The sequence below is a fragment of the Ictidomys tridecemlineatus genome, chromosome 1 (genome assembly GCF_052094955.1).
Source record: "Ictidomys tridecemlineatus isolate mIctTri1 chromosome 1, mIctTri1.hap1, whole genome shotgun sequence".
Taxonomy (NCBI): Eukaryota; Metazoa; Chordata; class Mammalia; order Rodentia; family Sciuridae; genus Ictidomys; species Ictidomys tridecemlineatus.
Genome location: NC_135477.1, coordinates 109,853,132 through 109,870,296, shown reverse-complemented (window position 1 = coordinate 109,870,296; position 17,165 = coordinate 109,853,132). Strand labels below are relative to the sequence as shown.

Here is a 17,165-nt window from a genome sequence, read left to right as displayed (position 1 = left end):
ATTTTGCATCTGAGAGGAATATGAATTATTGTGAACAATGAGCATATTGTAGCAGATTGTATTTTCTAAAAATGGCTGCCACATAAATTTAATCCTACATACTCTTCTTACAATGTGACACTGACACTCCATTCATAGTGACATGGGTTATTTCTCCTCCCTTTGAACATGGATGAACCTCTGTAACTGCCTCAATCAATGAAGCACAAGTGACATGATTCCAGTAGTTAGGATAGAGAAAAGGCATACACTTGCACTTTGCTATGCTAGGAAGCTCATTTTAGAACTCAACTGCATTTTAAGGAAGCAGGTCATATAAAGAACAGATGCTGTTGTTCTAGCCAGCAATCCCTGTTGATGTCCCAGCTGACAATTGGCATGAAGCACTAGATATGAGAGAACACCTTTGAGATGATTAGAGCCCCAGCCACTATCTGACAGCAGGCTCATGAGACTCTGAGCAAAAATGCCTAATAGATCTGTCAACCCTCTGAACTGTGAGCAATAAAAACAAAATGATGATGGGATTTTTTTTTAAAAGAGAGAGACAGAGAGAGAAAGAGAGAATTTTTAAATATTTTTTAGTTTTCAGTGGACACACATCTTTATTTTACTTTTTTTTTTTTTAATGTGGTGCTAAGGATCAAACCCAGAGCCCTGCACATGCCAGGCGAGCACGCTACCGCTTGAGCCACATCCCCAGTCCGATGGTGGGTTTTTTAAACCACCAAGTGTTAGAATGCTATTATATGACATAAGATAAGAGGCATAATGTCTAATCTGACCCCTAAAATGACTCAAATACATCAGCTTCTCTTCATCCGTTGCTAGCCATCTATAATATCATCTAAAATACTTTGTTATTGGTTGCTCAAATGGATCTTATTTGAAGAAAAGAGAATATTCCCCAAATCTAGCATAGTACTTACTTGTTTTATAGTAAACCCAGGGAAATTGATGGCAAATCATACAAATGAGTAATGAATTACTAAAATTTCACAGCAAAAACAGCAAGATTATGATTACAAAGAAATTTTATTAGTTAGATGGGAATAATTTATTCTACTTACGTTGCATAAGGCACCATAGCGAAGAATAGATAATAAAGAATGTACATGACTTTCACTGGTAAAATATAACCTGGTACGGACATGACGTTCAGGAGATAGAACACCTCTGGAATACCTAAATTTAGAAGTAGATGGTGTTAAAACATAACCATATAATCAAAAACCAATTAAGTATCAACATTACTTTGTAAAATAGGATTAATCTTAATGGAAGTACAAAAATCCACGATAAATAAATCTATCATTCTCCCAACCACAATTAAGGAGTTATTTTGATATTTTTCCAACATGAAGCTATTTGGAACTAATTATGTCTTCTGGGATTAGTCAAAGATCAAAATTAATATTAGTCAAGTTCACTCTATAGAGGTCATTTTAGTAATGATAGAGATCACAGTCCTAAAGATGTTTATAGGCATTAATGCTGATGAACTCAGCTTTTTCTTCAAATTGGATTCAAAGAGAGTCTTGGTTGGAGTAATAGGTAATATTACTCTCATAATATACGTGATACACTTCAGTGAACATCAAAAAGTAATTTAGATTTGAAGTATGCAAAAATAGACAAATACAGATTTAAATGATCAGTCTTACACAGGATGGAGTTTATTTACAGTGTCATCATCTTGTGTCCTCTGAAGGTCTGAGCGAATTTTTCTAACTAGAGGAGTACAGTAACCTTTGGCAATCTCCAGTTTTTCAGCTTTAGTTATACCATATTCCTGAGCAGAAAATACATATTAGAAAAAGGGTATAGTGACAAAGAGCTCTGACAAATGCATTCCCAAATTATAGAATTCTAGTGAAATATAAACACTGTATTAAGCCTTTTATTATTTTTTTGCAGTAGAATACAAATGATTTATGTATATACACATTAACACATACACAAGTATAACAAATGAAAAGAAATACAAGAATAATAAAAATGCTATTTTCATTAAAACTGACATTGATTTAAAGTGGGCTTCATTCAAACATATTTTTGAAAGATTTTTAAATTTATATTCTGTTTTCAGAAAAGAAAAAGAGAAATCCTGGAAATAGCCCCTGACTTTGTTTGTTTAACTTTGAAAAGAAGAAATTACTTTATGGTAACACATAAACTCTAACATACTTACCAAGTTTATTTTTATATATACAAATATTGAGTTTATTTTTATATATAAAATATATTTTATATATATTATTACTTATAAAAATAAACTCAGTAAAAAATATAAGTAGGATTTGTTACTTTTGGTACCTTAAATATATAGGAAACATTTAATATAATTAGGAAGCATTTTCTTCACTAAATGTACTGCTTGTTCATGCCCAGCCTTTTATGAACATTAGACTCCTATTTAGCAATTTTTTTGCATCTGCAAATATACTATTTTCAAAATATTAAGTATAATTGGAAGAACTTTGTGGTGGAACTAAAAAAGCAAGTAACTTCTAAAGAGAGAACAATAAATAGATGAGTGCAATCTTTATGAATAGTATTCAATTTAATCAGAAGGTAAAAATGTAAAAATAACCTTAAAAGAAAGATGAACTGAGGTCAGAAAAACTAAAGAAAAGTCATAAACATAAAAAAATATAATGATTAAAAAGGATAGTGCATTCTTCAAAACCCCTTGGTAGGTGTTCTTCAAGTTTTAACTAGTAGTGAACAAAAATGCTATGAAATATTCACATTTATGACATCTATAATCATTAAGAGTTAATCAGAATTACAAGGAATTACTACAATGTGAAATATCAAGAAAACATAGTTATTATAAAGTAATAACAATGACAATTACAGTTCAAGGTGGCAGGTTAGAAAAAAACCTTATATTAGAAAAGAAAAATTAGTTTCGTGTATGGATGGAAAGAGTGGGAGAAGGGGAGAGGTACAAAGTGTGGACAGAAGTGGAAAGGAACAATATAAAAGAGGGAAGAAACACACATTTCTTCTCTCTCCAAGTTAATTCTGGAATATATCAATTTAAATTATTTCCTGCTAAAAGATACCTCCATAAAGAGTCAGAAAGCCACAGATCTATATAGAAAACAAACGTCAAAACTTCCTAGTAAATGAAAATGCGGACCAATTACAGATGGAGTAGTTATGAAAACAGAACTTCTTGGGCTCACTTATCATAAACTCAAGCTTATTTTCTTATATTCAGTCAATAATCTTGCCAATATAGATGACTGTGAATTAAGTTATGTAAGAGGAAATACATATACATACACACGTTCCTGGTGCTAAATGAAAGTCAAGTTTATAAAACAGTATGCTTGCTTGGTTCCAGTTTTGTAAAGAATTTATATATATGAGAAAAATTACAAATGCATAAATGTTTAAGGAAAAAGGCCTTTGAGACTATTCTAAAACATCAACATGCTTCTCTCTAGCTGATAATGTTATTGTGATTTTTTGGCTATATATTCACTTTGTAGTTTTATAACACATATATTACTTTTATAATAAAATCTTTTTTTTCAACACAGTGACATTTTGCTCATCTGCCATCATCCTTTAGACCCAAATAATTTAGATATCCAAGTTCTCATATGCAGTTACAATTTTTTCTGCCACAAATATAACTGACGAAGCTAGTTATTTATTTTTGGTACTGATGATTTTTGGTACTCCAATTTTCTGAAGATTAGGACTGGTTAAAAGTGAAATGCTAAATGTACTGTAGCATAAATACCTATAAGTAGTTTAATATTAAAATACCTAGAAGTAGTAGATCATTTTGTCACATAAGCCAAAATACAACTGGAATTACATAATTCACATAGCAGAGATGTAAGAATTGATTTAGGAGTAGAAATTGGTTATATAGAGAACTAGTAGTGCTTTCAAGTACACCAGAATGTGATCTAAGTTTTTTTTCCCACAGATAGTGATGCTTTGTTAATCTGCATTAGTTTTTTTAAACAAGTTAAAAACTTAAAATACATTTGCCCAAGTCAGAAAGTCTCAAAGTCTAAAGTATTCATTATTTCCTTGACAACACAAGTAAATTCTCTTTTTTTTCACTACAAATTCTATTATCATGACAAGTTATTACTATAAATATGATTTTAATTTTTAGTTATGTTCTTAATGGTTGCCATGCTTTAACTTTGTTCATGGTTTTTGGACTTCAAGGCTAAGTTAAAATGAAATAACATTTACTCAACTGAATCCAACATTCTATTAAAAAAGAAACAACAAAACTTCTAAGTTTCTGCCACAATAAGGACTACCAAACTAAAAAGTTAAAAAATGCCCATTTTCCTCCCCTCAATTTATAAAGTTAACTCAGAGCTCCAGGAAATATATAAAAAGTAAATCTGCTTTTAAAGTTATGAATTTACCAAAAATAGGACTAATTCCTGGACTTTTAAGTTCCAAGTTTTCAAAAATAAATATTCAAGAAAAATAATTTAGGCGATGTCTTCAAATAAATTCCAAGATGCTGTGAAAATCTACTCTAATTGCAGCAGAGAGGATAACTACAATAGAGATAGGGGAGAGTGAACTTGAACAATTACTTTAAAAGACACAAATGATGGCTCAAATCTTGTATAACCATACTAATCTTGGGTGTTTCTTTTAGTTATGTTCCTAAAATTTCATTATGAATATCTAAGCTATAAGTACATGGTGAGAAATGTCTTCAACACTAGAAGTAATACATCTGAATGCATAAACAATGTAAAAATAGTTTATCACCTAAAACTCCATTGACATTTGGGTATTCTTTTTATATCCATCCCTTAGAAGACAATTTTCCATACTCAATTCTAAAATGTTCTACACAGTTAACACAGACACAAAAATCCAGAGGGTTATATCAAATAAGCTATATAATAACACAAAAATGAATATGCTAATAATCAGATAAGAATTTGTTTATTTATTTAGCTACGGGGTACATAATACCTTTAGATATATTGAATGCCTGCCTTGAAAAATGCATGTAGACAACATAAATGTTCTAAAAGGCCTTATATTTGCGCTAATTGTTCAAAAGTATACTTTCAAATAATCCCCATTGTAAACATAAGTAAAACTAAAACATTGAGCTGTAACTAAAGTCAAAGCAACTCAAATCAATAAAAAAAAAAATCAGGGTCTTATTTATGCTTCCAGTGTAAACTCTGAATTATCAGTAATCATTTTTTTTGGAATCTTTCATAGGAAAATCTGAATAAATACCTTGAATTACAAAATAAAGATAGATGCCAATTCAGAAGTTCAGTGTTAGCTTGATGATCATCTATCTTTACCTACAGTTAAAACTGCAGAATTGTGCGTGCACTTTCATGGTAATCTTCACATATCCTATGTTATAAAAATAAAACTTTGTATGCTATAAAATTTTTCTTTTGCAAATAAAATGTTTTGACAATGAGAATGACAATAATTATAACAAAACTCTTTAAAGCTAATACATTTTCAGTTGTGAAAAATGATGGTAAATGAATGAATCATGTTGTTTAAAGCAATCCCCAAAGACATAATCTTGATGTCCAAGATACTTTTACCCTTTTTTAAAATGGACTCATATTTTTAGTACTGGAAATTAAGCACAGGGCATGTGCATGTCAGGAAAGTGTTTTAACCACTTAGTGATACCTCCAGATGTAAGATTCATGTTTTTAGAACACTGATTCATACAATATTTCTGAAACTGTGTATGTTATACATCTGACCAAAAATATGATCACTGAACAAACAAAATATTCACAAATAACTGTACAAATATCTGTAAGAAGATTGTATACTGCCTGAATTTCTAGTTGTTCAAAGTCTGTTATTTATTAGGACTATTGGTGAATTTTAGGAAAGGGACACTAAGGACAGTGGCATTATTTAAAACATTTTTATATATTGGCATCCATAGTGAGGCTATTTGAACTTTTGTTATGGTTTATCGTTTTCACGTATTTTGTTTCTTCCTGCTTTTTTACTTTAGTTAAAGTTGGAATATCTGATCCACTCCAAGCTCTGCTTTATAATATCTAAATAATTTTCTTTGTAATTGAATTGGAAAGAAATCCTAAAGTGGCATCTGAAACTTTTTCTCTTCTAACATATTCTTTATTTTTTCTTTTTTTAAAATTTTGAGACAGGGTCTGGCCTTCAACTTGTGATCCTCCTGGCTCAGTCTCCTGAGTAGTTGGGATTAAAGGCATGCATCACTGCATCTGGATCTTCTAACACATTTTTGATTTCTATATGATTTGTCACTTGCTCCTTTACTATTAATCTGCTCGATGGCATTTTAGTTATTTGAATTCTGGTTAGAACTTTAGTTTTATTCTCCTGTAACAAAAAGACCCGCATTCCTCAAAGCCTTATTTTCAAAAAAAATTTAACATAGAGTAAAAAGTCTTGCAAAAAAAATTTTTTTTGGTGGGGGGGTGGTGTAGGAAAGAGGACAGTACTAGAGGTTGGACCCAGAACCTTGTACAGGTAAGGCAAGCATTCTACCATTGAACTACATTCCCAGCTTGCAAATATATTTTTTCCCATTTTCCATTGTTTTCATAATAGAGTTGATAGGGGCACAATAGTTCTTCATAATTTGTTGAGTGATTTATTTATTCCATAACTTTTTTTCATTTGTTTTGTTTGTGAGCATATTATTGTTCTTCAGAGAATTGATTCTTAAATTTAAATTCTTAAAAGTCACTATATTCTTAGGACATAAAACTAATCTGTCTGATATTATACTTATGGAAACACATCATTACGTATTTGTAAAAACTTAGAATATATAAACCAGGACTGAATTCTATGAAGCCTGGGTGATAATGATGTCACCTTAGGTTCATCAGTTGTAACAAGTGTGATGTTTATAATGGGAAGGGAGACAGGGCTCTTTGTAGGAACAGACGATATATGAAAAATCTATGTATCATTCATTCAATTTTACTGTGAACTTACAACTGCTCTAATAAATAGAATACTTTAAAAAAAGTCATTACAATCAAATCAATGTTAGTAACTCTCAGATATCATGATTATAATAAACAATAAAAAGCCTTACAATATAAATTCATAATTATAAAGTTAATGGTTTTCTAGGGCCATGAAAACCTATGTTTTCTCTATTGGTAGACTGTTTAAAAGCATCTATTTTATACAATAGTGTAAGAAAATATATTCTTGAGAACTACTTACCTGAGGGATAACAATGTCTGCTAATGCCTTTGAAAGCCTATATAATTCCATTGTATTTTCTAATTGCAAGGAACCATTATGCTGGACATCATATTTTATACAGTCATATATGTCAGGGATCTTACTAATATCATATCGTCCATTCTTTGTTTTAAAGTCTTTCTCCAACTTGGACCATCGACGTAACATAAGCTCTAGTGTTTCACTATGGTAAAGCTGAATATCTAGAATAAAATATCATTTTTTTAGTATATTCAAACTTAAAAATCTGATAAAGAACATATATTAAAATATTAAAAACTTTAATTAGAAACACTGAAGTGAAAAAGAAAAATATAGGAAGTTAGAAAATATTATCATAGGCATAGGCCATTAACAGCCAATTTTTTGACTTGGATAAGTACTTGTTATAAATACTTGGGCTAGAAACTTTTTATAAAAGATCTTTCCATAGATTACAGAATTCAATAATAATACAAAAAAAGAACAACAATTTTAACAAAATTATTTTTAGGTACAACATTTTCAATTCTGAATTTTAAGTACTATTATTTTTCTAGATTCAAATAATTAACAGAATAGGCAACTATCATTAGCAGATAAGAATCTTAGAAATTAAAAACGATTCAAATGACTCAATCAGTAAGAAACCCAAGATGTCAAAATTGTTAACCAAGCTAGCCTTGGAGTAAGGGCTCATATTATCTTGTTTGTTCTTTGTTCTCAGGGTGTATACTCACTGCTTAACTATTGGGCAATGCTAAATAATTAATCAAATGAAAAATGTTTTATTGCCTTTTTCATGTTGTCATGGATAAAAGCAACCATAACTTAGCTATTGTCCTTTTGTCATATATATGTATTTAACCACATAATCATTATTAATAAATTAATATATGTTTATAAGAATCTGTGCATCCTAATCTTGCACCAAAGACAGTTTAGTGATACATGGTTTTTAAGTAATACTGGCACAAATAGTTTTTAAAGCTTCACATAATGGTTACCATCACATTTAAAAAAAATTGGCATAAAATCTATAACAAATATGTGGTAAAATATAGTATATATTAACATACATGTAAGTAGATCTTAGGAGAAAGCCTTGATTTTTTTTTGAGGGTGGGTAGTAGGGATTGAACTCAAGGGCACTCAACCACTGGGCCACATCCCCAGCCTTATTTTGTATTTTATTTGGGGGAGAGGGTCTCACTGAGTTGCTTTGTGCTTTGCTTTTGCTAAGTCTGGCTTTAAACTTGCCTCAGCGTCCGAGATGCTGGGATTACTGGTGCGTGTGCTACCCTGCCTGGCTTAATTTCTTAAAATAAGGAGATTGGTGCATTATTTTGAAATGTTTGTAGTAATTGGGCAATAAATTTTACTGTTCTATATTTAAAAAAAAAAAAATTTACCTGATGATTTGGGGTCTTCCATACGATGTCTGATTTGAGAAGTCAAACTTTGAATCAAAGAATAAACTTTGTCACAGGTCTTCACAGGATTTTTGATTAAATGCATTGATTTGATAAGAGAAATGCTTCCAGATGGAGTAAGCTATAAATGAGTAAAGTATATATTTTATATCTGTTTATGCCTAGTTATCTAAGAGAATGATATAGTAGTAGGAAAATAATTCCATTTCATGAATTAAGATGACATGTAAAATATAGCCATAAGATCAAAAGGGGTGAAAAAGGCTAGAATTTCATGTTACAAAATCCTTAAACTCTAGGTATCATCCGATTAGTCATAAAGAAAATTTAGCAAAAGTACTCTTAACTCAATTGATGAGATTTGATGAGAATTTGCTGGTTTGTATAATACAGGCAAATATAGTTTCAACTACTTGACATATATTTACATGTAATTACACTAAGATATTGTTATTATCAAGACCTTATTCTAGACAAGGCACTTAACTAGATTTAAAGCTGTAAGTGATAACATAGTTCCAAATTCCAGTTTTGACATGTAGCTTAGCAATTTATTTAACCATATGAAGTAATTGTCTATAAAAATAAATAAATATAAAATAGAAAAATCTACTTCTGGTTATAGTGGACTAGGAGGCTTAGACCAATCAAATTGATGATGGTAAGTAAAAATCCTGGGCAAAGAACTTCTACATCTTTGTTTTAAGACATCTGAGAGAAAATAAGATCACAAAGAATTGTAAAAACAAAACTCAGAGATCAGTGATACAGAAAGTAGGCCTGTCATTAAAGAATGTTTTTGCACTGGAAATATCTGTTGATTTTAGAGAAAAACTAGACAAAACTATAATAACCTTATGAGACTAATGGGAGAAAACGGAGTCCAGGTTTGACCAAAGGTGGAACTCTGGTAATTTCCTTGCTTTTAAGGTACAAAAAAGTGAGGGTGAACCAGAAACAAATGAACTGACCAACAAATTGCAAACCTCAACTGGATTGGCCAGAAAGATCTGTTTTTAAAGTTGGTTTAAGGCAATCCCAGACTGATATGTGTAAAGGTTTAGCAGGAACAAATAAGAGACACCAGAAGAAGATAAAATAATTTCAATCTCAAGTTGTTTCCACAAACAAAGTATCAATTTACAACAAATGATACATATTCAAGGCACACAAGAAAACAAGATATCAGGAACACCCATCATCAGAACAGACAACAGAAACAGAACCAAACTCAGTTACTAGGATTAGAATTATTAATTATTATTATTATGGAGTGTTGGAGATAATGAAATAAAAACTTCAATGCACCAAAAGAAAATTATGTGCCATCCGAATTCTATATCCAATGAAAATGTTTACCAAGAGGAAAGTTGAAACAATGACATCTTCAGACAAACAATGCCCCCTGGGAATTCACAATAAGAGACTTACACTAATGGAATTACTATATTGTTTTTTCAAACTCAAGAAAAAGATCCAAAATTATAGCTCAGAAATTCAAGAAACAACGAAGAATAACTAAAAGGGTAAATTAAACTTCTGGCAAATGATGAAATAGAACATAGCATACACTTTCCTCCCAGAAAAAAGGACCAAATATAAAGACTAAACAGTGGTTACTTGGCTAGAATATTTGGGGGAGAGCAATGAAATGTAATGTAGATGCAATGGAGAAACTGCAACAGAATTATGATGGTCCTGTAAAGAAGGGAATAAAGTGTCTTGCATCACCCACTCAGCTGCCACAGTCTTAACTCTATGAACTTGGGAAAGTCTTCTTATTGATGAGGAAAAAAGTAAATAGGAGTCCACACTGACACCTGAAGTTTTTGCTACTGTGGAATCCTACAGCCTCCACAGGCCTTGATCTAGTTTGGGGTGCATCTCCCCAACCGCAGGAGTGGCTTCGCTCCTGCAGGGCCTGCATATATACTGAGCCATACTTGCAGGCTTGTTGGAGTAGTCCCATACCTACAGGACCCATAGAGACAGATAGGCATCTTCCCGCTGCCATGCACACCATGTTATAAGTACAAGTGGACATGCAGTAGATTTCCAGACTGCTGCTGGATACAAAGTGCCATACTCACCATGGTGCTAAAAATGTCCAGTGCAATCCACAGGCTACCTGCCACCTCCCACCAAATGAATGACACCTAAATTAATCACAGCGGAAGAAGCTATATTACTGTACTCAACTGAAACCAAAGCCAATCTATTATACCAAATGGATAGTATAAGACACTCTCAAGAGAAAATCTTTTACTACAAAAGCTAGTTGATAAAATTGGAAGACAGAAAAGAGAAGCCATATGTGCAAATATCAACTTAAGGATAAAAAAAGTGTGAAAAAGAAAGTAATCTAATGCCTTCAAAGGAGGCACCAATCTCCAGAGAAAAGAAAACTGATGAAATGCCTGAGGAAAAAAAATCCGAAATAATCATTCTAAGGAAACTCAAAGAAATACCAAAAATATACATACAGACAGACACTTAACAAAATTAGAAAAACAGTGAATGATATGAATGAGAAATTTAGGAGAGAAAGAGATCACAAAAGAGAGTCAAACAAATCTTGGAGCTAAAGAATTCAGTTGAGTAAAACCAAAACCAAAATAACAACAACAACAAAACTAAATACATACACACAGTTGGGAGCATTTGTAACAGAATACATCAAACAGAACAAGGAATTTCTGAACTTGAAGACAAAGAAAAGAAAGGGGCGAGGGAGAGGGAAAGACCAGACAATGCCTTCAAGACTTATAAGATACCATTAAGTAAACAAATGTTTAAATTATAAGTATCTGATTAATATAGAAAGAGAAGGGAAAAAGCCTAGAAAATCTATTCATCAACATAATGACTGAGGACTCCCCAAATCTTGGCATATCTAGATGCAGGAGGCTCAAAAGACTCCAAATACAGTTGATCAAAACCCCTGTTTATTTCATATTACTCAAAGTTGTCAAAAGTCCAAAGTGAACAGAGACTTCTAAAAACAAGAGTAAAGTGCTAATTCACATTTAAGAGAACTTCCATTAGTTTGAGATACAAAAAGAGAAAGAAAAAAAGAAATCCAACCATATCAGTACAGAAAAACCACCAAACCAAACCACAAAAATAAACAAGAGAAGGGACAAAGTATATACAAGACAACCAGAAAATGCCATGAATAATTATTTATCAATAATAACTTTGAATATAAAAATAAAACTACCCAGTTAAAAGACTTGATTGGCTGAATGGATAAAAAAACAACAACCAGTGACATGCTGTCTACAAGAAACTTACCTCATTGGTATAGACACATATAGACTGAAAATAAGAGAATTAAAAAAATATTCCATGCAAATGGAAACCAAAAGCGAGAAATAGCAGCTATATCAATATCAAATAAAATAGATTTTAAGTAAATACTACAAAAAGAAACAAGGAAGATCAGTATATAATAATTTTGGGCTCAATTCATAAAGATGATATAAAAATTATATAAGCGTCCAATTCTGGAGCACCCAATCATATAAAAGCAAATAGTAGTAGATCTAAAGTGAGATATAGACTTTAATATAATTATATTTTATATATATATATAATATATTATATAATAATCTCACTTTCATCAATGGATAAATCATCCAGACCAAAAAAAAAAAAAAAAGCAAAACAAAAAACAAACACAACAACAACAAAACAACATCAGAACTGAACTATACTACAAATGGAAAGAATAGACATTAAAAATATTTTATTTAACAGCTATGGAATACATATTTTTCTCATCAGCACATAGAACATTCTCCAGGAAAGACCATATATGTTAGGCCACAAAATAATTCCCAACGAATTTCAATAAGTCAAAATGGTAGCATTTGGCTTCTCGGACCACATGGTATAGGACAGCAAATCTACATAAGGAAATTTAGAAACTGTACAAATACACAGAAACTAACCAACAAGCACCTGAATGAAAAATGGGTCATTCAAGGAATCATAAAAACCATTTCTTGAACAAATGAAAATGGAAACACAACATACCAAAACCCATGGTGCTATAGCAAAAGTAGTAGTAGGAGAAGAGTTTATAGAAATAAGTGCCTACATTAAAGAAAGAAAGAAAGAAAGAAAGAAAGAAAGAAAGAAAGAAAGAAAGAAAGAAAGAAAGAAAGAAAGGAAGAAAGAATGAATTCAAACAACCTAACAATGTAAATCAAGGAACTAGAAAAGCATGGAAAAACCAAATCCAAAATTAGCAGAAGTAAATAACAAAAATCAGAGCTGAAATAATAGACTACCAAAAATCAATCAACTCCTGCAAAGCTAAAAGATCAACAAAACCAAGTGTTAGTCTTTTTGAAAAGGTACACAAAATCAATAAACCTTTAACTAGTCTCATCAAGAAAAAAGAAAACCCAAATAAATAAAATAAGACATGAAAAGGAGAAAGTATAATTCAAAGCACAGAAATACAAGGGATCATTAATGAATATCATGAACAACTATATTCCAACAAATGGGAAAAATAAAAAATGAATGGAAAATTCTAGACACATATAAACTATCAAAATTGAACCATAAAGGCACAGAAAACTTGAACAGCCCGATAACAAGTACAAAGACTGAAAAAAATAATCAAACAGTCCCCCTGAAAAGAGAAGCTCAGGAACAGATACCTTCATTGTTGAATTCCACCAAACATTTAAAGAACTAACACCAAGGGCTAGGGTTGTTGCTCAGTGGTAGAGTGCTTGCCTAGCAAGTGTGAGGCACTGGGTTTGATTCTCAGCACCACATAAAAAAATACATAAAACAAAAAGATATTGTTTCTAATCACAACTAAAAATTTTAAAAAGCAAAACCAAAAGCTAACAACAATTCTTCTCAAATTATCCCAAAGAATGAAAAAGGCTGAAATTATTTCAAATTCATTCTGTAAGACCAGCATTATCCTGATACCAAAATCAAACAGGGATACACACAAAAAAGAAAACTACAAACCAGTATTCTGAGATTCACACAGACACAAATATCCTCAACCAAACAATAGCAAAACCAAAGCCAACAGTACACCAAAAAGATTACGCATCATAATCAATGGGAACTTAGAAGTGCAATGATAGTTCAATATACACAATTAAACATCACATCTACAGAATGAAGGATAAAAATAATATGACCATGTCAACAGACGCAGAAAAAGTGTTTGACAAAATTCAACATCTCTTCATGATAAAGACTCTCAAAAAACTAGGTATACAAGGAACATATCTCAATATAATACAGACTATAAATGACAAACCCACAGTCAACATCATATTGCACAAAGAAACTTGAAAGTATTTCCTCTAGGGACTGAACAAGACAAGAATGTTCCCTTTTGCTACTCTTGCTCAACATAGTATTGGAAGTTTTAGCCACAGTATTACTGAAGAGAAGAAAATGAAAGACTCAAGTAAGAAGAAAAGAAGATAAATTATCCTTATTTTGTATAAGACATGATTCTATACACAGAAAAAAAAAGAAGGCTCTACAAAAAATTGTCAGAATGGATAAACAAATCCAATAAAGTTTCAGAATAGAGGAAACATACAAAAATCAGTAGCATTTTATATACTAATTAACAGACTTCTTGAGAAAGAAACCAAGAAAGTGATCTCATTCCCAAGAGCTAAAAATTACAAATAGTAGCAGTCATACTACTAATAATACACCTAGGAATCAGTTTAACCAAAGAAGTTAATAACTTTTATAATGAAAATTACAATGTAATGAAAAAAATTAATGACAAAAATAAATGGAAAGATCTCCATGTTCATGGATTTAAGTGTTACTCTTGTGAAAATGTCTATACTACCAAAAGTGCTATAAAGATTCAAAGCAATCCTTATCAAAATATCAAGGACATTCTTCACAGAAATAGAAAAAGCAATCCTAAAATTAATTTGGAACTACAGAAGTCACCAGTCAAAACAATCTTAGGAAAAAAAAAAAAAAAGCTAGAAGTATCACGATTGCCCCTATATCTAGACATACTCTAGGGATACATTAACCACGACAACATGGTACTGGCATAAAAACCAATACACAGACCAACGGAACAGAATATAGAACCCAGAAACAAATCACATATCAAAGCCAACTAGTTTTCAACAAAGGTGCTTAAAACATAAAGAAAGGATAACATCCTCAATAAACAGTGCTAGAAAAACTGGATATTCACATGCAGAGGAATAAAACGACACCAATATCATCATATATAGTCAACTCAAATTGGATCAAAAATGAAAACCACAAACCTACTGGAAATAAAAAACAGAGAAAAAACATTTCAATAATATAGAATAAGACCCCAAAAAGAAAAGTAAATGAATGAATGGGATTATATCACATTAAGAGGCTTCTGCGTAGCAAAGGATATAACCAAGGATGAAGAGACAACCTACAGTATGAGAGAAGATATTTGCCAAGGTTATTATCCAGACTATACAAGGAACTTTAAAAAACTCAACAAATCATCATTATCATCATCATCATTAAATGGGCAAATCATCTGAATAGAAATTTCTCAACAGAAGATATACAAATGCCCAAAAAGTATATGAAAAATGCTCAATATCAGTAGTCATCAGGGAATTGCAAATCAAAACCACAATTACATATCAACTAGATATTACTTTTGAAGATAGTTATAAACAGACATATAGAAGAACATAGCAATATTGACAAAGACATAACTAAGAAGTACTAAACTATTCTTGATATCAAAATTCCTAACTTTCCCACAAACTAAATTTCCACAGGATTTGCCATAGTATTTACCAATACAGTTAAGTAAAAAGTAATAAAACATTTGCACATAAACCACTTCCACCAAATAGGATGCACTCCCTAGCTAATTTTATGAGCCTAGCATAATTCTTACACTGGAAGCAAAGATATAACAAATATAGAAAAAAGAAAGGCCAGTCTAATTCAGGAACATAAAACCACTAATGAAAAATAATCGTGAAATCAAAACTTGTGACATATAAAAAATACTACTTAAAAATAATTGAGTTTGTGCTTGCTTTGGCAGCACACATACTAAAATTGGAACAATACACAGAAGATTAGCACGGCCCTTTCGCAAGGATGACATGAAAATTCATGAAACGTTCCATACTTTTTAAACACATCTCTCTCACCATGCACAAAACTTAACTCAAAATGGATCAAGGACCTAGGAATTAAACTAGAGACCCTGTATCCAATAGAAGAAAAAGTAGGCCCTAATCTTCATCATGTGGGATTAGGCCCCAACTTCCTTAATAAGATTCCTATAGCGCAAGAATTAAAACTAAGAATCAATAAATGGGATGGAATCAAACTAAAAAGTTTCTTCTCAGCAAAAGAAACAATCTATGAAGTGAACAGAGAGCCTACATCCTGGGAGCAAATTTTTACCCCTCACACATCAGATACAGCACTAATCTCTAGGGTATATAAAAAACTCAAAAAGCTAAGCATTGAAAAAAACAAATAACACAATCAACCAATGGGCCAAGGACCTGAACAGACACTTCTCAGAAGAGGATATTCAATCAATCAACAAATATATGAAAAAATGTTCATCATCTCTAGCAATTAGAGAAATGCAAATCAAAACTACTTTAAGATATCATCTCACTCCAGTCAGAATGGCAGCTATTATGAAGACAAACAACAATAAGTGTTGGCAAGGATGTGGGGGAAAAGGTACATTGATACATTGCTGGTGGGACTGTAAATTGGTGCAGCCAATATGGAAAGAAGTATGGAGACTCCTTGGAAAAATGGGAATGGAACCACCATTTGACACAGCTATCCCTCTCCTCGGTCTATACCCAAAGGACTTAAAAACAGCATACTACAGAGACACAGCCACATCAATGTTTATAGCAGCACAATTCACAACAGCTAAGCTGTGGAGGCAACATAGATGCCCTTCAGTGGATGAATGAATACAAAAAATGTGGCATATATACACAATGGAATTTTACTCAGCAGTAAAAGAGAATAAAATCATGACATGTGTAGGTAAATGGATGGAGTTAGAGAAGATAATGTTAAGTGAAGTTAGCCAATCCCAAAAAACTCAAATGCTGAATGTTTTCTCTGATATAAGGAAGCTTTCTCATAGTGGGATTGGGAAGGGGAGCATGGGAATAGATGAATTCTAGACAGGGAAGAGGGTGGGAGGGAAAGGAAGGAGGCAGGGGATTAGCAAGGATGGTGAAATGTGGTAGACATCATTATTGAAAGTACATGTATGAAAACACGAATTGGGTGTCAACACACTTTATATACAGAGATTTGAAAAACTGTGATATATATGTATAATAAGAATTGTAATGCATTCCGCTGTCATTTTTTTAAGTGAATAAAAAAAGAACTGGCAAAATAAATAAATAAATTAAATGACTGAGTTTATTCTAGGATCAAGGTTAGTTTTACATTTTAAAAAGCACACATAATTCACAAAAAAAT

General features: G+C 31.6%; 1 protein-coding gene and 1 non-coding gene across 19 annotated transcripts in view; one reads left to right on the top strand and one right to left on the bottom strand.

Annotated features, from left to right (window-relative positions):
- Positions 1 to 17,165, bottom strand: part of Ppip5k2 (diphosphoinositol pentakisphosphate kinase 2) — an 86,771-nt gene that overhangs the window by 30,016 nt on the left and 39,590 nt on the right. For all 18 annotated transcript variants that reach the window (XM_078045191.1, XM_078045146.1, XM_078045200.1 and 15 more), the window contains 4 exons: positions 8,640 to 8,781; positions 7,228 to 7,451; positions 1,665 to 1,792; positions 1,071 to 1,185 (listed from right to left, as the gene is read on the bottom strand). In XM_078045191.1, the coding sequence (XP_077901317.1) occupies positions 1,071 to 1,185; positions 1,665 to 1,792; positions 7,228 to 7,451; positions 8,640 to 8,781 (609 nt within the window). The remainder of the gene's footprint in view (positions 1 to 1,070; positions 1,186 to 1,664; positions 1,793 to 7,227; positions 7,452 to 8,639; positions 8,782 to 17,165) is intronic.
- Positions 15,720 to 15,826, top strand: LOC120886060 (U6 spliceosomal RNA). The gene has a single exon (XR_005728833.1). It is a non-coding gene; the product is annotated as a U6 spliceosomal RNA (small nuclear RNA).